Source organism: Pan paniscus, chromosome 1 (assembly GCF_029289425.2).
Source record: "Pan paniscus chromosome 1, NHGRI_mPanPan1-v2.0_pri, whole genome shotgun sequence".
Taxonomy (NCBI): domain Eukaryota; kingdom Metazoa; phylum Chordata; class Mammalia; order Primates; family Hominidae; genus Pan; species Pan paniscus.
This window is the reverse complement of record NC_073249.2, coordinates 208,229,526-208,250,455: the sequence shown is the minus strand read 5'-3', so window position 1 is coordinate 208,250,455 and position 20,930 is coordinate 208,229,526. Positions and strand designations below refer to the sequence as shown.

General features: G+C 56.2%; 1 protein-coding gene across 1 annotated transcript in view; it reads right to left on the bottom strand.

Moving 5' to 3' along the window:
* Positions 1–6,152: 6,152 nt before the first annotated feature.
* Positions 6,153–20,930, bottom strand: part of ALDH4A1 (aldehyde dehydrogenase 4 family member A1) — a 31,319-nt gene continuing 16,541 nt past the window's right edge. Inside the window, exons 5-15 of the mRNA XM_003814434.6 lie at positions 20,184–20,339; positions 17,990–18,139; positions 17,835–17,909; positions 16,411–16,598; positions 14,004–14,077; positions 12,120–12,316; positions 11,912–11,959; positions 11,019–11,171; positions 10,088–10,209; positions 9,168–9,286; positions 6,153–7,663 (exon numbers count right to left, since the gene is read on the bottom strand). Of these exons, the coding sequence (XP_003814482.1) occupies positions 7,551–7,663; positions 9,168–9,286; positions 10,088–10,209; positions 11,019–11,171; positions 11,912–11,959; positions 12,120–12,316; positions 14,004–14,077; positions 16,411–16,598; positions 17,835–17,909; positions 17,990–18,139; positions 20,184–20,339 (1,395 nt within the window). The 3' untranslated portion in view covers positions 6,153–7,550. The remainder of the gene's footprint in view (positions 7,664–9,167; positions 9,287–10,087; positions 10,210–11,018; positions 11,172–11,911; positions 11,960–12,119; positions 12,317–14,003; positions 14,078–16,410; positions 16,599–17,834; positions 17,910–17,989; positions 18,140–20,183; positions 20,340–20,930) is intronic.

The window sequence follows — 20,930 nt, the reverse complement described above, 5'->3', positions numbered from 1 at the left end:
GGATTCTCCTTCAGTGACACACACACAGCACATGCCCCCGCGTGGCTGGACACAGCGCAGGCCAGCCCCAGCCATCACCCTCACCGCCTGGTCCAGGGCCTGCCGTCCCCATGCTCATACCTGTGTGGCTGCCAAGGTGACCAACAGCCATGACAGACTTATGCAAAGTCCACGGGGGAAGGAGAGAGGGGTGAGCCATGGAAACAGCCAGCCAGGAGCTACCCATTTGCCTTGGCATCTGCTTTCCCTGAGGTGCATGGAAAGGAAATGGGCATGTCGGCTGGAAGGGACTGCCCTGAACGTCCTTCCTCCCCCTGCCCTGTGGTTGGATGGGGGCTGGGGCACAGGGGGAGCCCCCAAGAGGATCCTGACCCTAGGGACTGGGGAATACATCAGCTGCTGCCCCTGCCCCACCCTCTGATCTGTCTCTGTCTCTCTACTTGCATATCTCTCCATTCACTCCTGTCTCCTCCTTCCCTACCCACCATTCTCTCTCCCTCTTTCTCACCAGCACTCCATACTCCAGGACAAAACTGGGACGCTAGAAACCCACCTCCAGTCTGGCTTATGATGGGGAGGGGGTGGGCATGCAGGGCCACACCAAGAAAGTTCTGGGAGATGGGCAGTTCCTAAGCCAACCCACTTGGTTCAGAAGCACCTCGGAGGAGGGTTGCTGGGAAGGCCTCAAAGCCAGTTCTCAGAGGGCCCAGCCTCATCGGCACTCCTCACCCAACCCCTCTGAGACAAGAAGTCCAAGGAGTGGAGTGGTGTGTGCTCCTAAAGTTGGGAAGCCAGGGATCGGCTAAGACCTCAGGAAGGGACTCTGCTGTGGTTGGGATACTCTTTTGCGCCCAGGGATCCACTCAAGCCTCCTCACCAAACTTTGCTGAGTGACGGTGAGCAGTTTGCCTCTCAACCAGAAAAAGAGCTGGAGGTCTCAAATGACCACAAGCTCAGTAAGAGCCGAAAGGGTAATAGTGACTAAAGCCTAAAGGAAAGGAAGCAGCTTTTATGGAGCCTCTGCAATGCTTTCAAACATCACCGCATCTGCTCTCCAGAACTCCGTGAAGGATTTTGTATCACCATTGTACAGATGAAGAAACCAGAGCTCAGGAGGTTAAGTGGCTTGTCCAAAGTCCCTGGGAATTGACTTTTTTTTTTTTTTAAGAGAAAGGATCTTGCTCTCTTGCTCTTGCCCAAGCTGGAGTGCAGTGGCGTGATCATGGCTCACTGTAGCTTCAACCTTCCGGGCTCAAGAGATCTCTTGCCTCAGCCTCTCAAGTAGCTGGGAGCACAGTCACATGCCAGCATTCCTGGCTAATTTTTAAACTTCTCTTCTTTTTTTTTTTTTTTTTTTTTTTTGGTAGAAGTCGGGTCTCACTATGTTGCCCAGGCTGGTCTGAAATTCCTGCCCTCAAGTGATCTCCCTCCTCGGCCTCCCAAAGCACTGGGATTACAGGCAAGAAACACCACGCCCGGCCTGAATCCACTTTCATTGCACTCCAGAGCTCTTAATCTTTCCACTGTATTCGTGTAAGCCAAGTGAAATTTAAGGTTATAGCCAAAGGAGCAGATTGTCCAGAACAAGAGAGGTGATCGTCCTGCCGTGTGATGTTGTGATCAGACCTCACACAGGTGCATGACCTTAACAGTACTGGCTCATGTTGACTGACCTGTTCCTGGCCACTAGGCCCAGCACTAAATCTGTTTTCACATTTCAGACCATTCAGTCCTCCTAACAATTGTAAGGGATGAGTACTATCAACATTATGTCCCCATTTGACAGCAGAGTAGACTGAGGCCCAGAGAGGGGGTGTGATTCAGCCAACATCACACAGCCTGGATCCCAGTTCAGGATGATTCCAGACTCTGCTCCCTGGGATCACCAGAGCAGCTCACTAGGTAGACAAAGATCCAGAAACTACATCCCACAGAGAGTAGCTGAAGGAATAAAAGATGTTCACCCTGGGAAGGAAGAGGCTCAGGGAGCTCTTGATGGAAAATAAAGGGCTGGGATGAGGACAAGGGAGTGGTCCTGTTCTGTGGGGCTCCTGAGGCCCCAGCCTGGCCCAAGGGACAGGGGACAACAAGCAGGCTTTGACTCCTCGAAGCTTCCCCACCTGTAAAACGGCCACAGGCACCCTCAAATGGTGATTAAATGAGGTTAATATATCAAGCACCTGCTTAGTAAATGATCACCAATAAATGATGCCCTCCAGTGCCGATGGCTTTGTGCCTGGCATGGTACTGGCAAGGGACCCTCAATTTTTTTTAATTTTTATTTTTGAGACGGAGTCTTACTCTGTCACCCAGGCTGGAGTGCAATGGCACAATCTCAGATCACTGCAACCTCTGTCTCCCGGGTTCAAGAGATTCTCCTGCCTCAGCCTCCTGTGTAGCTGGGATTACAGGTGCTCACCACCACATCCGGTTAATTTTTGTATTTTCAGTAGACACGGGGTTTTACCGTGTTGGCCAGGCTGGTCTCGAACTCTCGACCTCAAGTGATCCTCCCGCCTCAGCTTCCCAAAGTGCTGGGGTTACAGGCATGAGCCAGCACGCCCGGCCGGGACCCTCAGTTTTAGCCCTAGTAAAAGGCTGGGGTCTGTGACTCTACGGCTGTCGACTAACACTCTAATCTGACTCACTGGGGTTCCAGTTCTGGCTCTGCCACTTGCTGTGTGGCCTCTTCCGGGCATTTCCCTCGCTGAGCCTCACTCTCCCTCCAGCGATGCCTGCCCCGATGCACATCCTGGAGCAGGTGCCCAACAGAACATCAGCTCCCTCCAACCTCTATGGACCAGATGCTTGGGGGATGAGGGCAACTGCCTGGGCACATAGGGCTGAAGGAAAGCATGGCAGAGGCCTGGAACAGCCTTCTGCTTTACCTTGGGTGCCTGAGGGGCATGTGGTACCTGCTCCATCATCCAGGGGGGCTGGCAGCTCCCCGGACACAGAAGGACAAGGCTGGCTGGTTGTGTTCAGAGCCATGACAGCAGCAGTGCCTCCTCCCACCCATGCACAGAACACCCGGAAGGATGGATTCCTGTGAGGGACAATGACAAGGGGTTGCTGGTATGTTCATCAGAAACAAGTTCTTCTCTTGCCCCTGTCCCTTACTAAGCAGGTCTCTCTTCACCTCTTTAAGCCTCAGTCCTCATCTGTGAAATGGGGCTAAAATACTATCTCACAGGCCGGTGTGGTCCAAGAGAATTCGTAGGAACAATTGGCCTATTGATAGGTGCTCATTTAAATCTGGCTTCTCCTCTTTCCTGGGGAACACACATATCTAGGATGAAGAAGTGTTGAGGTTGAAAATTAAAAGTTCACATTGATTGGGCACCTCACCCTGGCAGGCCATGGGATGCAGCGTTTTGTTTTTAAATATTTCATTTGGTCCTCAGCTCCTGGAGGAGTCTGAAGCTGGGAGGTCAAGGCACAGGAACAAGGGGCTAAGGCTGGGATCTGAGCCCAGCGCCTGTCCAGCTCCAGGGCACTGTGCAGTGGTGGTTATGGCCAGGGGCTTGGGAGTCAGAGGTGTGGGACTAAAACCCAGTTTGTTCATTTCCTACTGGCATGTTAGTTACTTAACCCATTGGTGTCAGTTTCCTCCTTTGTAAAATGGGAGTAACAGCACCTACTTTATGAGACTTCCATGAGGATCCGAGGCCATGATGCCCGAAGCATTTAGCCCAATGCCTGGCACACAGCCTGCATTCAAACAATGGTGGCTCTTGTTATTTACTAATCTGGCCCCTAAACAGAACACCCAGGAAGTAAGACGATGAATGGGGCGGGGACGAACTAGTGAAAATGAAGACTCTCTGGAGAGGGTGGGTCTGCCTCCTGCCACTTCCCCTGACTCCCCCCGCCAGGAGCTCTGGGTCAGCCTGGTGGCCTGCAGCCAGCACAGGTGGCCCCTCATTTCCTTAGAGGGCATGCTCCACTGGCGGCCCATGGGACAGTGGTGGCAGGGACATCCGGCCTCAGTCAAATGGTTCACGCTCCAAGCCCTGGCCCTGGCCACAGCAGGGAAATGAAGGGGCTCCTTGGGCCACCGCAGACACAGGGACTTATTGTGGTGACCATGCAAAGAGGCCTCAGGTCCCCGAGCAGGCACTGGGCCCTCAAGAGCCACCAGCCCCAAGTCTAGGGGACGAGGGAGAGGAGAGAGAACAGGGTAAGCAACAGCTTTGAGTCACCCCTAGTCCAAAAGGAGGCAAAGGTGGGCAGGTTGAGGAAGGTTGGATAAAATAATAGTAGGAGAGGAGGAGCTTGGAAGTCAGGAGCCCAATGGAGCAGGTGGCAAAGAGCGTGGGCCGTGGGCAGCTGCAGACCCGGGTGCAAGCCCCAGCCTTCCTCCTAACCAGCTGCATGAGCTTGAGCTAGTTATCCCACCTCTGACCTCTGTGGGTCCTGCCACAGTTACCTGGTAAGGTCACTGCCAAGGCTCTAAGCGACCAGGTAGGCAAAGCATTTAGTAATTAGCCAACTCTGTCTCAGCGTGATCTTAAGCAAGTCACACCAATGGTTCAAACACATTCACAGCCTGCCGGTCCCACGACTATAAATGCAGTTGCCACCCTTCCCTTCTGTGCTCCAGCCTGGGGCACTCTGGGTATTGCCTATTGTCCCTGGAGGTGTCAGTGTGGTTTACAAAACAGCCCCTTTTACATCATGGGCAGGTGGGAACAGGCCAGGTCACACGTTTCCACCCCTCCACAAGTCACCTGGCCTGCATGGGCTAGGGCCCACAGACCTGGGCTCAAGCTAACTGGCTGCAGTGGCTCCTCTCAGTCATCGTTTGGCCAGCTGAGTATGTCTTTCCAAGACAGCAGTCATATGTGCCTTCTTGTGGCTGTACCAGGAACGAATCCTTCCCCAACAGACCAGGGTTTACGTCTCAGCAATACCATACCCCCAGGAAGTCCCCTGACCTCTGTACCTAAATTTCCTTCTCTCCAAAATGGGAGGGTGGCAGAATTTCCTTCCAAAGGCTGTTGTAAGGAAACATACTGGGCCTTCAGCACACATATTCATCACGGTCCTCCAGAGACACAGAACAGGAGCAAGAGAGAGGTTTTAAGAATTTGCTCATGCGATTATGGAGGCTTACTAAGTCCAAAATCTGCATGGCAGCCCAGCAGGCTGGAGGCCCAAGGAAGAGCTGCAGCGATTCAGTGCAAGGGGAATCTGCTGGCAGAATTCCTTCCCGCGTGGAGAGCTCATTCTTCACTTTATGAAGACCTTCAGCTGATTAGACCACGCCCACCCACAGGACCAACGGTCACCTGCCTTGCTTTTTACTTTTAAAACTCCACTGATTTAAATGTTAATCTCATCCAAATCCACCTTCACAGAAACACCCAGAATGTTTGACCAAATACCCGGGCACCATGCCCAGCCAAATTGACACATAAAATTAACCATCACCACACAGGATAGTGGTTCTTACAACGAAAATGGGTAACGGGTTTTTTTTTTTTTTTTTTTTTTTTTGAGGCAGAGTCTCACTTTGTCACCCAGGCTGGAGTACAGTGGCGTGATCTCAGCTCACTGCAACCTCTGCTTTCCAGGTTCAAGAGATTCTCCTGCCTCAGCCTCCCCAAGTAGCTGGGATTACAGGTGCATGCTGCCATGCCTGGTTAATTTTTTTATTTTTAGTAGAGATGGGGTTTCACCGTGTTGGCCAGCCTGGTCTCAAACTCCAGGCTTCAAGTGATCCACCTATCTCAGCCTCCCAAAGTGCTGGGGTTACGGGCGTGAGCCACCGCACCCGGCCTTATGGGTAATATTTTTGAATCATCATGTGTCTGGCACTATTCTAAGCATGTGGAAGTGTTAACTCATTCAATTCTCATGATGAGCCATGGCGGGGAGAGGGGGCGGTTACCCCATCTTATGGATGAAGAGATGGAAGGTCAGAGAGGTTGCATAACTTTGTGGCAATCATCTGGCTGGGGGGGCAGTGAGCCAGGATGTGAACCCAGCCCCACCGCCTCCAACAATTTCAAACATCAGCACCTACTGTTCCTTCTGTCACACTGAGAGCACTGTGCCCATGACCAGGTGACACACTGGCAATGCCACCAGACTTAAAAGATGTTGGCTGCCCCCACCATCCCCTCCAGAAAGACCATCCACCACTTTGATTAAGTAACAGGCATTTTATTGGGTGGCATCTGAGCAAATCCCATTGCCACCTCACAGTGTAGAACCAGTAGAACTGAGAATACTCCAGCCCGTGCCCTCCCCAGCCACCTGCCCTGGCCCCTCATGGGAAATGACACAGATCCTGGAAGGACACAGAACCCACACCCAGCCCAGCTGGCACCAGCACCCACCCCCATCCATGGGCCAGTGGCACTTGGGGAATGGCCACACCAGCTCCAGGTGGGGTCCCATGCAGGCATCCTGGAGGAAGACCCAAGACTTTCACAGTCCCCTAAGAACCATCCTTGAAAGTCATGCTTTACGGATCCCTGACCACTCAGAATCCAAGCAGGAGGCATCTGTGGGAGGAATCGTGGTCACAGATTGGCTGCGTCAAAAAAAGAATGGGCCAGTGAGGGACTGGTCCACACAGAGCCACTCCCACGCAGAGGAGGATTCTACAGGCAACGTCCTCGGCCCACGCTGACAAACCCAAGGTCAGGCCTCTGGGGGCTGGGAGAAGGGAGGGGCAATGTCTGCCTTGGCCTGTGTCACCATGGCACAGTGGTGGCTGAGCTCCTGCAGGGAAATCCCAGACCCTGAGACTGGCTCTAGGAGTGGAGGTCTCTACAGGTAGGGCCTGAGGATCAGAGGGAAGGCTGACATAGGACGAAGGCCCATCCAAGGTTTTCCAGAATCACGGCCTAAACCGGCAGGACCATCCCATCCCACGCCTTGGCAGGTAGCCTCCAGCGGCCCCCCAACCCCGCCATGTGGTGCAGACCGGGAATCACACAGGCCTCGGCCAAACACAGGCACCTGGAGTAAGGCATGCCAGCATCTAAGGTGTGTGGCTGGGGACAGGTGGGTCTGGGCAAAGATACAGTGAGGAAGGTAGACAGCCCAGACCAGAGAGGGCAAGGCCAGCTGGTGCCCCCTGTGCCCCACAGGTCAGTCTGAGTTACACTTTACCCTGGACACCTGGAGGGGCAGGGATCAAGGCCAGGAGCCTCTGTGAGTGCTGAGGTTTGCCAAGGGGCCCAGAATGGCCTCCTTTTCCCCAAAGGATCCCAAGAGCTGCTCCATCTCCTTTCCCCAGGTCCCTGAGCCACTGGGCCCAGTGGAGGGGAGAGGGAGAACCTGCCGGGCACCAGGGTCATACCTCCCACATGGCCGATGGGATAAGGGGTAGTGGCCATGTTCCTCCCCAGCACGATCTCAAACCAGAGCCTGAGGCGTGGGAGAGGCCAGAATACAGTGGTAAGAAGGGAGTCAAGCCCGGATTATAGAAAGGCAGCTGTGCATGAAGAAGAGGTGGAGGGGCTGGAGTGGGGTCTGTGCAGTGAGGTCGGCCACCTGGACGGACAGAGAGCTGGACGGTGGAGCCCGAGAGGGGCTCACTGCATGTACGCGTAGCTCCAGTCCCCCAGGGGCTTATGTGTCTCCTTGATGACCTGCGGCGACGTCCAGCGCAGGATGTAGTGTGGGCCCCCTGGCTTGTCATTCGTTCCTGCGGAAAAGACACTTCTGTTTTTCTCTGAAAAGACGCAACAGCCTGGGCAGAAGGGGAAGGGAGGAGATGATGGAATCAACGGACCAGCAGCGTGGCGGCCAGCAGCGAGCCTGCTGCCAAGCTTGGGGCATGCAGAAGAGCCAGAGGGATGGACAGGAGACCCTGCCTCCAGTCTCCAGTCTGTGGGGAGCCTCCATTGTTCTCTCCAGTCGCACCCAGCCTTGCATCCTTGCTGGGATGCGAGGATTCTAAGAGGCAGGGTGTGGTGTGGAGAGAGCACTAGACTGAGAGGCAGGGACTTGGCATGGTCCTGGGGTGCCATAAGAGGTACATATCTAGCCTTCACCCCTGGTTCCTAGCCAGAATTCCTAAAGCTCTTGGAATTTCCAGAGTGATGGGGGTGAAAGGAGTGTCTTCCGTTATTCATAACGAGCCCCTTCTAATCACACATGAGTTTATGCTAATGAGGGCTCTTGCAGGATGGCACTGATTGGCAAAGGAACCAACCCTGTGATTAGAGGCTTGGAACCTTCAGCCCCAGGGAGGGCAGAGGGGCTGGAGGTTGAGTCGACCCCAATGGCCAATGATTGAATCAATCGTGCCTGTGTAATGCAGCCTCCATAAAAACCTAAAAGGACAGGGTCGGGAGAGCTTCCAGATTGGTGAACACGTCCACATGCCAAGGGGGTGGTACAGCCCGAACTCCAGGGGGACGGTGGTGCCCAGGCTGGGGACCCCTCCAGTCTTTGCCCTATGTGTCTGTGCATCTGGCTGTTCATCTGTATCCTTTAAAATACCCTCTGCAATACATGGGTAATAGTAAGCACGCTTCCCCTCGGTTCCGTGAGCCGTTCTAACAACGTATCAAAACTCAAGAGGGCATCATGGGAGCTTCTAATGCGTCGCAAAGTCAGACAAGGTGTGGGTAACCTGGGGTCCCAGTACTTGTGATTGGCATCTGAAGTTGGGGGGTCAGTCTTACGGGACTGAGTTCTTAACCTGTGGGGTCTGCACTAACCCCAGGCAGTGAGCATCAAGTTAAACTGTAGGACACCCAGCCAGCATCCATCAAGAGCTGGAGAACTGGTCGGTGTGGGAAACCCCAGCACGCCTGGGTTCAGCCCTGGCTCTGCCACTCAGGAGCAGTCACCTTTGGCAAGCCGTTGCTCCTTCTGAGCCTCAGTTTCCCATTGTGAAGTAGAGGTTGTTGGACTTAAGGGACACTGGCTATGGTGCAGAAAGTGCGGCTGCTGGAGCCAAAATTACAATCCCACCAGGGTCATGTGGCCTGGAGCCTCAGTTTCCTCCTCTGTAAAATGGGAAGAATAGTCCCTTTGCTCACGAGTTTGCTGAAAGGACCCTGAGCTACTGCACTTGCTTGGCCCACAATAAGTGCTCAGTAAATGGTATCCTTCCTATTACTCTGAAGCCCCTCGAGATGTAACATCTAGGGTCTCCCACCAGGAACTCAGCTCCCCTGTGGGAAGGGGGACCCACTCACCAGAGGCTCGGGCCCCCCCAAAGGGCTGCTGGCCCACTATCGAGCCAGTGGACTTGTCGTTGATGTAGAAGTTGCCGGCAGCATTCCTCAGCACCTTTGTGGCCTCCTGCACGACGTCCCTACAAAGCAGAGCAGTGGTGACAGAGCAACCAGCTCATCTCCCCTCCAGCCCCAGCTCCAGCCTCAACACCCCTGCTCCAGCCCACACTGGCTTTCCAGGTTCAACACGAGGCCGAGTCAGGGATGAGGGATGCTGGCCAGCTGTTGGCTGTGGGCCTTCGGTCAGGTTACCCAGTCTCTGAGCCCAGCTTCCTCCTCTGGGGAGGGGCTTGGCACGCCTCATTACAGGGCTACTGCGAAGTTGAAGGGAGTGGCCTGTCCTGGTCCAGTGTTCCTGTCCCTCAGGAGCAGGGGAAACTCCAGCTCCCAGGCCCATACCCTTCCTCCCTCTCCAAGCTCACCTCCACTTTCTCATAGAGGCAGACATGGGGGCAACCAGTGCCATGGAGGAAAGAAGAGGCGAAGCCTCAAGTTTAGCCTCATGTGACCCAGGTTCGAATCCTGCCTCTGCAGCCCCTGGCCTGCCCTGCTTTGTAGCATGGGACAATCACCTCACTCAGTGGGGCAACACCAGATCCCGCAGAGCCAGTCGAAGACACCAATTCCTGGCCCTGCCCCTAGAGGTTCAGATCCACTGGTCCCCAGTGGCGCCCTGGCACCGGCACCACCAGTACTGGCAACAAAGAGCCTGCTGCTGTGGGCCCATGTGGCGAGCCCTGGCTGCCTGTCTGGGCTGAGGGGAGGGGACAGAGAGAAGGTAGGGGCAGCATTATTACTGGGAACCACGTCCAGGAGGTGGGGATGGGGACACGGACAGGACACCCGGAGCACAGCACCAGGGCTGCGGCCTGGCCACTCACTTATCCTGGGAGAACACTGCCCCCGTGAGGCCATAGCTGGTGGTGCTGTCAACCAGCTGCAGCGTCTCCTTGTACTTGTCGTCGGGGTAGACGTACACAGACAGTACAGGCCCGAAGATCTCCTAGGAGAGAGGCCCCAGCGTCAGACCCTCCACGGGACCAGGGACCAGGGCCCTGAGCCCTCCCAGTGCCCCTGCTCTGGCTCACCCTCTCCCCAGTCCCTGGGCCTCAGTTTACACTTCAGTGTCTGCAAGAAGGGTCAGGTGCCGCCTCCTCCTGGGTTCCCTCCAGGACAGCAACGTGCCCAGCTCCCTGTCCTGTCCATCCCACCACAAGCCGGCAAAAGATGCAAACATTTTCTGGCTCTCCCTGCCAAACCCACACCCGGAGAACTAAGGGTCCAGGTCCCAGAGGCTTCCAGCAGCAGCTGGCATGAGAGTTGCCCAGAGATACCATTCCCTCCAGAAGGGTTCATGGTTCCCTCTGCCACCAAGGGGCTGGGGGGAAGATCTTCTCAGGCACACTCCAGCCCAGCACTACCAACTTGGGCAAGTGCCTTGACCTCAGTTTCTCATCTGTAAAATGGGAACAGTAACACCCACGTCATCTCAGCCAAGTGCTCAGCCACAGCTGGCCCCACAGTAAAAGTCTATCAGTGTCAGCCATTATGATGGCTGCAGTGGACGTGGTTGCTGAGGGCACTGGAAATGCTCAGACCCCAGCCAGGTTCAAGGACACAGCCCCGGATTTGGAGTTAGGCAGCCTGAGCTCAAACTGGCTCTACTCTCTCCCGGTCGGAGGCATTCCCTTTTAGGGTCTCCCTTTAGGGCCTCATCTGTGAAATGGGAGAATGTCTCCAGGAGAACTGTGTGTGTGCTGTGCTCCAGTGGGACTGTCCTCCTCTGGACCCCAGGCTGCCCACCCCAGTCACCTCCTTCATGATGGGCTCCTGAGGGTCCTTGCTCTCCACGATGCAGGGCTCCACAAAGTAGCCCACGGAGTCATCACACTTGCCCCCGGCCAGGATGGTGAGGCTGGGTGAGGAGCGCGCATGCTCCAGCCACTTCTTGATACGGGCAAAGGACTGGGGTGGGCAGGGAGGAGGGAGGTCTAAGAGGCTGGGAAGGCATCCCTGCGGCAGCCCCCACAACACACTCACCCCGAAACACCTGCACCTGAAGGGCCCAACTCCTGAAACAGGGGCAGGGGTAGGGGACGCCAAGGGCAAAAGCCAGGGTCTGGCTGAGCCACAGCAGAGACAAGGACAGACATGCACACTGTGTGTGTGTGTGTGTGTACACACACAAGTGTACGTGTGTTAGTACTACAGGTGCACTCGCATATAAACATAGACACACATCAATCAATGCATATATAGGCATATGCATGGTCACATGTCTAAGCATGTAGGGATCTGCATGCCTTCTCCATGTACATGCGTGTGGGTGGACTTATTGACATATGCATGTGTGTGCTTATGTGCAAATGGATATGTACGTGTTTATATGGAAAGACCTACATGTGGAGCCACACGGAGCCCTATATGAACACATTCACAAACACACGTGTACATGCACTCATGCAAATGCTATTAGGAGCTCGCTGAGCCTGGTTCCAGGGTGGCCGCAAGATGAGCTCTTGTCTGGCTACGGCTGATTCTGCCCTTTCTGAAGCTGGAGGTGCGTGTGTGGCTGCTGAGCTGCCTTGATCAAAGTAGTGGGGCTGGGTCATGCCCTGGGTCAGGGTACCCTGTATCTCTTCCTCCCTCTTCCACCCACTCCAGGGCTTGCCCCCACCCAGGAACGCCCACTTCCCACCCCGTACCTTGGCATCAATCACTGCAGAGAAGAAGGTCCCAAAATCCTCTGCAGGCTGGAGGCAAGGGAGGCGCCAGAAGAGATGAGTCACTGCAGGCCGAGACAAAGGGAGACCCCTCCCCGCACACCCCAGCCCCGGCTGCAGAGGAGCCTCCCAGGGACCCAATCCCATCAGCCCCCCGCTGGGCCGCGGCGGGGGTGACGGTGCCACTCACGTCGCCCACTTTGATCCGACTGTGCTCCTCCAGCAGCCGCCCTTTGATCTGCGGCCACAGCGAGTGCGGCACGTAGAGACGCGAGCAGGCGGAACACTTCTGGCCACCGTACTCGAAGGCTGAGCGGAGGGTCCCGCTCACCACGCTCTCCACGTCGGCCGAGCGGTGCACGAAGTGGAAGTTCTTTCCGCCGCACTCTACAGGGGTCGGGGGTGGGGAAATGACCAGAGGAGCTGGCTCCCCCAGTTGCCCAGGGGCCCAAAGCACCACCTACGCCATCCATGGCCCGGGACCAACACGAGCACGGAGCAGCCCAGAGCGGGAGGAGGCTCAGAGTGAGCGCTGGCCAACATCCCAGAGACCCACGGGCCAGGCCCATTCTCCCACTCCACAGATGAGGAAACTGAGGCCCAGGGAGGGGTGAAGGGCATCAGAGGTGATCAGGTCCAACAGCCCCATTACACTGATGGGAAAACTGAAACTACCCAACACAACAGCAGAGGACAGATGAGAACCCAAGGCCCCCGAGAGCCAGCCATTCCCAGAAGTGGGCACAGCTTTTTGTGAGGTTCTCCTGAGCCCTCGTCCACGAGGGACATTGGAGCCTACCCTATGTCGGCTGCCAGGGTTGGGCCCCTCCTCCCCACCCGTGCTGGAAACCACTCCCCCATTTCCCCAGTGGGAGGGAGCTTCAGACAGGTCACTTCACTCTCCCGGCCTCAGTTTCCTCCCTCCGTGGGAAGCAGCAGCTAACAGCAGCTGAAAGCACTTAACAGCTGCCCAACTCTGGACGAAGTACCCTGGGCTTTGTCTGACCAAAGCCTCACAACAACCTCCCATTACTATCCCCAATTTCAAGCCAAGAAAACTGAGGAACAGAGAGATGAAGTCACCTGCTCCAGGTTGGAAAGTGGTAACCAGCGGCCTCTCTCCCTCAGGGAGGCAGGGAAGGAGGCTCTGAGAGCAGAAAGCCACACAGCTGACCCTGAGGAGCGCTCACCTTCCCTGACACCCCCATCCAAACTCCCACCAGTCCAGGAACAGGGTCCAGACCCCCCAGTGGGCCCCAATTCACGCCACAGAGAAACATGCTGGACCACCGGTCCCAGCTCTGCTGGTCACGTGCTGGCTGCAGCTCTCCCTCCCTCTAGGCCTCAGCACATTCCCAAAATGTGCTCCACAAAACACTTGGTCCATGGGGGTCTTTGCAGAAACCGGGTTCCATGGCCCAATGAGTGTGGGAAACACTACATGGCAGACCTTGTCCTTGAAGATGTGCCATGCGTATTAGAGCATTCAAGGCTCTGAGAAGTTCTGCACGGGAGGAGTCCATTTTGCTTTAACACCACACATGCCAAATTTCCTTGACCATGAAACTGTTTCTTTGTGGGAAAACTTTAATATGCCAACAAGGTCCAGCCCTGCCTACGTCTCAGCCCATCTTCTCCTACCAGCCCTCCTCCCTCCCTACTCATGGGCCTTGCTTTGTTTCTTCAAATACAAGTTCATTCCCACTTCTGGTCTCTGCATTTGCACTTGCCTCCGCTTACAGCTGCATTGCCCGACACGGCAGCCACCAGCCACGACTGGCTACTAAGATTTAACTTAATTAAAATGAAAGAAAACTAGATAATGCAGTTCCTCAGTCACACAGGCCACCCTTCAAGGGCTCCATGGCCATGTGTGGCTGGTGGCTGCATATTGGAGAGTGAAGGTACTGGACGCATCCCTCATCACAAAAAGTTCTACTGGGCAGTGCTGGTGCCTGAAATGGTTCATCCACCTGACTTGTGGCTGGATCCCCTCTACCTCCCTCCTCTTTCATAATGGCCAGGGGAGGGGTCCCTGGGGCCACAGGGGAGGAGGAGGTGAGGCAGGCCTTACCTCCAGCCAGGCGTGGGAAGGTGTGGAACCGGTCCAGGTTCTGGGCCACCTGCTTCCACAGGTGTTTGAAGGTGCTGGAACCACAGGAGAAAGGGTGGGGTTCAGGGAGCCAGGCCAGAGGAAGGGGGCGGAAAAGCCCAGGGAGGAGCATTGCCGGGGGCAGCCCAGCAGGAGGTGGGAGCCAAGTCGGGGATGGCGGCTGGGAACAGGCTGCATTCCAAGACTACGGGGAGCGGGCAACGGGGGGGCTAGGCAGCAAGATGCTGCAGAGGAGGTCCTTGTTCTGCAGCCAGGAGGACACTAAGGGCTGTGTGATCCTGGGTTCATTACTTAACCTCTCTGAGCCTCGAATTCTGCACCTCATCTGGGAAACAGGGAGAACAATCCTGACCTGGCAGGGTTGCTTTGTGATAAGTTCAAGTGTGAGGCATGTGCTTAAGACATGCTGGGCACACTGCAGGTACCTGGCAGGGAACAGACCCCGCTGTGGTCTGCGAAGGATCCCCCCCAAGCCCAGCGCCAAGGCCTGAGAGGCCAAACCGAGGAGAGTCCTGGGAGAGGGAGCTCAGGCCCCGCCCGAAGCTGCCACCCTGGAGGGCCTCGCCTCCTCCCCAGGCTCCAAGTGTGACCAACCTCAGCACCACAAAACAATAAAAATGCTAATCACCCGGGAGCCAGCGACACAGTAGCTAACACTAATTTATGGCCTTCCCACCTTTAAGGCCGCTGCTCATCAGAGCGTGGAGAATGGGGGCCAGGCCCGCTCCGCCCGCTGATAGGCGGGGAGCCCAGGGGCCCGTGGTTGGCAGAGCAGGCCTTTTGGAAAACGGCCCTTCTCAGCAGTTCTAACGCTGCCACCACCCACTCCCACCCCCAGCAAAGCTGCGGGGAAGGGGGTGGCAGAGCCTGGGGCCTGGAAGAGGAGGTAAGAAGGACCCTGAGCTGCAGACCTGGGCGTCTGGCTGCCTCCAGGCATTTCCACCCAGATAACACCTGAAGTGACCAACAGGAGATTCATCTTCCCCCGAGCCCGCTCGCCCTCCCAGGTGCCCATCTTGAACATTCTCGCTGACAAGCCCCCTCATCCCCACACGCACCCCAACCCCAACTCCAGGACAGGCAATGGCCACTGTGCCTCCCTGCATCCTTCTCACCTGAACCTGCCCCCTTCTCCATATCCCCCATCTCTCCCCTGGTTCAAGCCCCTACCACCCCTCCCTGGAGGTCAACAGTTCCTGGCCAGTCTCCTGCATCAGGTCACAGAGAGATCACTGAGAATGAGGGTGCAAACACAGGGGCCCAGAGGAGCCAGCAGGGAAAGGAAACAGCGTGGATCAGGTATGCAGGGAGCCAGAGGGCACCCACCCACTTCCAGCCAGTGGTACCACCAGGAAATGCAAGATCAGAGTATCCAGGTCCAGGGGACCAAGACAGGCCAATATTTGGATTTATCTATGAAATTGTCCCAATTATACAAAGTTGGGCCATCACTGTTAGGAGTCAAAGAAAGTAGAGCCTCTTGCCAGATCCAATTTGGGGGCCATTATTTGCAATCTCTGCCTGACACAGAACTCTGACTCAGCCACTCTCCCTGCTTGAAGCCTTCCATGGCTCCCATCACCTTCAGGATAAAGGCCAGACACCTTTGCAGACTCCTAAGTATCTTATGGTCACTGAACCACTCCCCGCCGCCACCTCCAGCCTGAGAGCCAGGACCTTGTCCCTGGTGTGTGCTCACCACTGAGCCTTAGTGTGAGCTCCAAATTTCCTGCTCAGCCAGTGAATGCATGGATGGTCGAGATCAGGTAGCGGCCTGCCTCCCCTACCTCAACTCAAACCATGCCCTGCCCTCACTCTCTTGCCCTGTCGCCCCCAAACTCCACACTCCAGCCACACAGGATCCTGCCATGCCCCAGAGCACATGTTTTTGGCTTGACAACATTGTATGTGCTATTCCCTCTCCCAACATATATATTCTTCTCCTGCCTCTTCCCCTCTGCCTGGCCAACTCCTCTGCTTAGATGTCACCTCCTCCAGGAAGGCTTCCTGACTCCTCCAATTCATTCTGTGCTCCCCTGTGCCCTTTCCAGTAGCAGAGGTAGCACTGAAATCAATATTACCCACAGCTGTAGGGTGCACTTCCAGTCTGCGAAGCTCTTTCCTGTTCATTAACATGTTTAATCCTTGCAATGACTGCAAATTAAGGATAATCACTCCCTGTACAGGTGAAGAAATGGAAGCTCAGAGAGGTGAAGTGGCTCACTCATAGCCACACAGCAAGTAAGGGAGTAGGGTCCGTGCATGACCCCTGGGTTCACAGCCCCATCCCCAGGCAGACAGCAGGTGAGCAGGGTTGCCTGTGAACGTCCCCTAGCCACCACAGCCTACACCATCCCCGGGGACTTACGGCACACTGCCTGTGAAGTTGATGCCACAGAGGTGCTCTGAGCTGGTGACAGTGTCCCCAAATAGGGGCCCATCAGCTGGCACAAACTGGATGATGTTGGGGGGCAGGCCAGCCTCCCGAAGGATGCAGTAGACAGCATAGCTGGCCAGCATGGCAGTGTCACTGGGCTTCCATAGGACCACGTTGCCCTGCCCGGGAGGTGTTTCAGTGATGCATGAGGATGGCGCCACCAGCCCCCAACCCCCACCCCACCCTACCCTACAGCATGGTCGTCCCTCACCTGGAACCACCAGACTCTGTGCCAACCAGGACATCCCCTACCCGACCCCACTCCTCCAAGGCGTCTGGCCCTATCTCCAAAAGTCCCTGCCAAGGAGGCCACGGCACAGCCCAATCTGCCCCACGCTCTGGCCAAGGCTCCCTTTCCCCAGAAGCCTGCACCAACCGGTCCTGCCATCACCTGGGCAGGTCTGTTCTTACTGCTAGAGTCACTGAGTGCTCACCGGGCGCGGCGGGGCAAGTACACATGGGCTCTCTCAGCACATGTCCTGGGTCAGGCATGTGCAGCAGCCAGGCACGTGGGCGCCTGGCCATGCACCGTGTTTGTCTGTGCACAGATGCATGAGGACGTCCCCATCCATGTCCCTAGTACACACTCCGGCATCAGCATCCAGTGCCCCTGTCTGGGGCTCGGGGTTCCCGACAACTATGTGGACCTGTCCCACCCAGGCTGTCTGGGAGCTGGGCTGCGCCTCCCCCACAGGCCTGGGACTTCATCCGGTAATAGCCAACCTCACTCCGATAATGGCAGAGGAGTGACTTGAATACCATCAACCCCGAGAGAGACTACATCCAAATCTTTCTCTGCTCCATCATTTATTTACTAGTCACTCAGTCTTGCCAAGTAAGTCACGGCTGTGTGTCTCAGTTTTGTCATCTGGCAAAGAGGCAGAGTCACAACTCCCTCTCGAAGCTGCTGAGAGGATGAAATGAGATCATCTCCATGCCGTGCTTGACAGCAGCAGGCACGTGGTGAGCACTGAAGGTCGGCGGTAATGATCATCAACAGAGCCACCAACACTCAGCCAGCTCCGGGCCAGCCCTGCCTGCTGCTGGATGTGTCTCATTTGAGCCTCACAACCTAGTCATGGAGGCTTTCCTATTATTTCCACTTTGCAGATGAGGAAACTGTGCCTCAGAGAAGTTCAGGGATTGCCAGGGTCTCCCAGGCAGAGAGGCACGACGCTGGGATTCAAACTGGGTCTCTGGTCCCAAAGCCTACCCACAGCCCCAAGCTGCCTCCACCTTCTGTGCCTCTCCCCATGACTAGGCTGAGACCCGAGGGGCTCGGGGTGGCCTCTGTCTGTCTGTTGGGACCAGGAGGACAACCAGCTGCCGCTGTCCCACCTGTGCCCACATCTCACCATCAGGGCCGGTGCCCCCGCCAGGTTGCCGCCGATTGCAGTGAAGTTAAAGGGCGAGATGGCCGCCACGAAGCCCTGGGGAAGGAGGCAGTGGTGAGATCAGGCCCATGGCATTGGGCTGCCCCGCCTGCTTGCCCACTGCCTCCTGCAGGTACCTCCAGACCCCGGTACACCGTGCTGTTGGTGCTCGGGGGCACGCTGATGGGCTGCTGCCCCTCCAGCTCCACCGCATACTTGGCGTTGAACCGGAAGAAGTCGATGAGTTCCGCTGCAGCGTCAATCTCCGCTTGGATCACAGTCTTACCCTGCAAGGCAGAGGGCCGGGGGTCAGGAGCAGCCAACAGCCTCCTGTCCATCCTCTTCTCACATCTGACGCTGTGCCCAAAGCGAGCACTGAGCCGGGCCCCAGGAGGGACCAGGAAACATTTGGAGGGCTCACCAGGTCCCATCCCAGGGGCTGAGGGGGAAAGGATTCTCAAGCCCCTGAGCTAGCACCTCCTGTAGCCGGCCCTCTGGGCTGGACGGGGATCAGAAGAATTTTAGTGATCCTCTGTAGCAGGCCAGGTACTTCCCATGCACTGTCTTCATTTCATAGCAACTCTGAATGGTGGTGCATGGCAAAGGATCTACGGTCAAGCCTCAGACTAAATTCAGGATCAGAGCCTTCCAGACAGAAGGGCAGATTAGCATGAGCTGGAGATTGGTCACTGGAAAACCAGGAGAGAGACTCGGTGTGTGGGAGGTGGATGGCTCCTTCCCCAGGAATGATGTTCGGCCTTGCTGGTTAGTTTGGGCCAAAAACCAAGAGGCGAGTGACTGTGATTCCCTTAAACCGTCAATTCTTAATAACAGCAAATGTGAGCTGTGGGGAAAAGAACTGTGGACAGCCAAGAACGGGGCTTTTCCAGATTGACATGGCTTCCTCTTGGCACCCAAGGTCACTGGCAGGTGCACGACCTATTAGAGACACACAGCCCATGAAGCTGAGCTAAGATGTGTACCTTGCTTCCTAGAAGTTCCTGAGTCTTAGGCCAAATACAGAGAAAGCCTAAACTGATCCTAGACTGTCTTCCCAGCAACGTGCGGCTCACCAGGAACACGCAGAGCTGACGCCCACCCCAGAGGGCTGCTGAGCCAATCTAAGAAGGCATTTAGCAGGATGAGGGGCTGTCATACCAGCTCTGTGCAGCAGAGGGGGCGCTCACCATGGGGACCGAGGAGCAGGCAGTGGCAAATGCCTGATCCAGAAAGCAGCCTGGGTTCTGGCTCCTGCAGTTTACCCTTCAGGAACCCAGGTTAGTTGGCAGCGTAGGGCTCAGGTCCTGGAGGTGGTGAAATAACCCTTTCTCCCTCGACTCCTGTCCCCCGCACACTCTGCCTGCTAGAGCCACTCCTCACTCAACTTGCATTTAGCAGGGTGAGGAGCTGTCACGCCAGCTCTGTGCAGAGAAAACCATTGATCAGGGGCTTGCTATGCCTCCTGAAAGGTATCATGCAAAGCCCAGAAAAAGACCGAGAATGTCAAGACATGTTTACTATGTCCAAAAAGCTTGTAAAGGGGCAGTACCTAGGAACTCAATACACTCCAGTGCAATCTGACCTATAACTGATGCAGGAACAACATGCTCTGGGGAAACAGAGGCAGGAATAGTCCTTTCGGCTGGAGAAGGCTCAGGAAGTCTCACGGAGGGGGTGACATCTGGGCTGGACCAGGAGGTAAGAGTTCACTGAGCACAGAAGAGACAGCAGGCATTCCAGGCAGGAGGACACGTGGGCAGAGGCAGAGAGGATGCCTGCCATGGCCGGGGAGTCCTGCTAAGTGCCAAATGGCTACACTATGGGCAGGACAGCTTGGCAGGGAAATGCAGAGCAGTGGGCGAGCTGGATTGAGGTGGGCAGAAGGGCCCTGGGTATGGGGCTCAGGTCTTGGGACTTGCCTCTCAGTGGTGGAGAGGTCTGGGTGGGTCATAAGCCAGGAGTAACATCCTGGAGGTATTGGAAAGACCACTCTGAGGGCGGCGAGGGGCTGACCAAGCTAGGAGGCAGGGAGACAGTGCAGGCCACCACCAGTCCAGGCAAAGCATGACAAAGGCCTAGGAGCGAGGACAGAGGGATGGAGGAGAGGGGACATTTCCGAGGCAGGACACACGGGCTCTGCACAATCTGTCTCGCCTAATAATCTGTGATCATCCATCCCAGCTCCTAGGCCTTGTCCCTTGAGGACATCTCTGGGTCCCCAAAAGGGCTTGGGACCCAGAAGCGCTTCAGCTGATGTCTGCTGCCATGGGTAGGGCACACCTGACTCCCACCCCACCCCGCCCCACCCACCGGGGCCCACCAGCACCTCACCTGTCCCACCATGGTCTTGGCGAGGATCTCAGCCCTGCGCGGCCCACTCAGCATGTCTGCCGCCTTCAGGAAGATCTGGGCCCGGTCTGCAATAGGCTTCAGGTCCCACTCTTTCCGGGCAGCCAGAGCAGCCTCAATGGCTTTGTTGAGCAGGCTCTAAAGGGAGAGGGAGAGGTTGGGGACTGCCACCTGCAGCAGGAAAGGCCCTGGGGAGTGAGCGAGGGAGGAGAGACCTGGAAGGCCCACTCTCTTCCATCCGGGGACAATGCCTGTCTCCCTGGGCCCTCAGCCCCCTGCCACCATAGCTGCCAACAACAGCGTCCCATCAGAGCCTGTAGTGGCTGCCAGTCTGAAGCCTGAAGGGCCCGGCCAGGTTGGTCAGCTCTCCGAGGCCTTGGCACTGAGTCCCGCAGCTGTTAACACTGGCTCCACTTTCTCTCATGGTCTAATCAAAACCTTACCTTATTCTTGGGACCTGGTGCCCCTTAACCCACCATCCAGAAACTTGAGGTCAACTGGAGCCTGAGACACGGCTCTGCTGCTGGCCTCCCAGACCCCAACTGCCCTCATCGCCACACAATGCCAGTTCCTGGACCCCCAGCCACCCCAGCCCCTCCTGCTGGCCCTTTCCAGTGCCAATTCTTGGCCTAGCTTTCCATCGATGGTGTCTCCAATTGCCCTGACTCAGCCTTCCAGAATCCACCTCCTCCCCAGTCCAAGGTCTGCCCCACCACAATGGGCATGTCT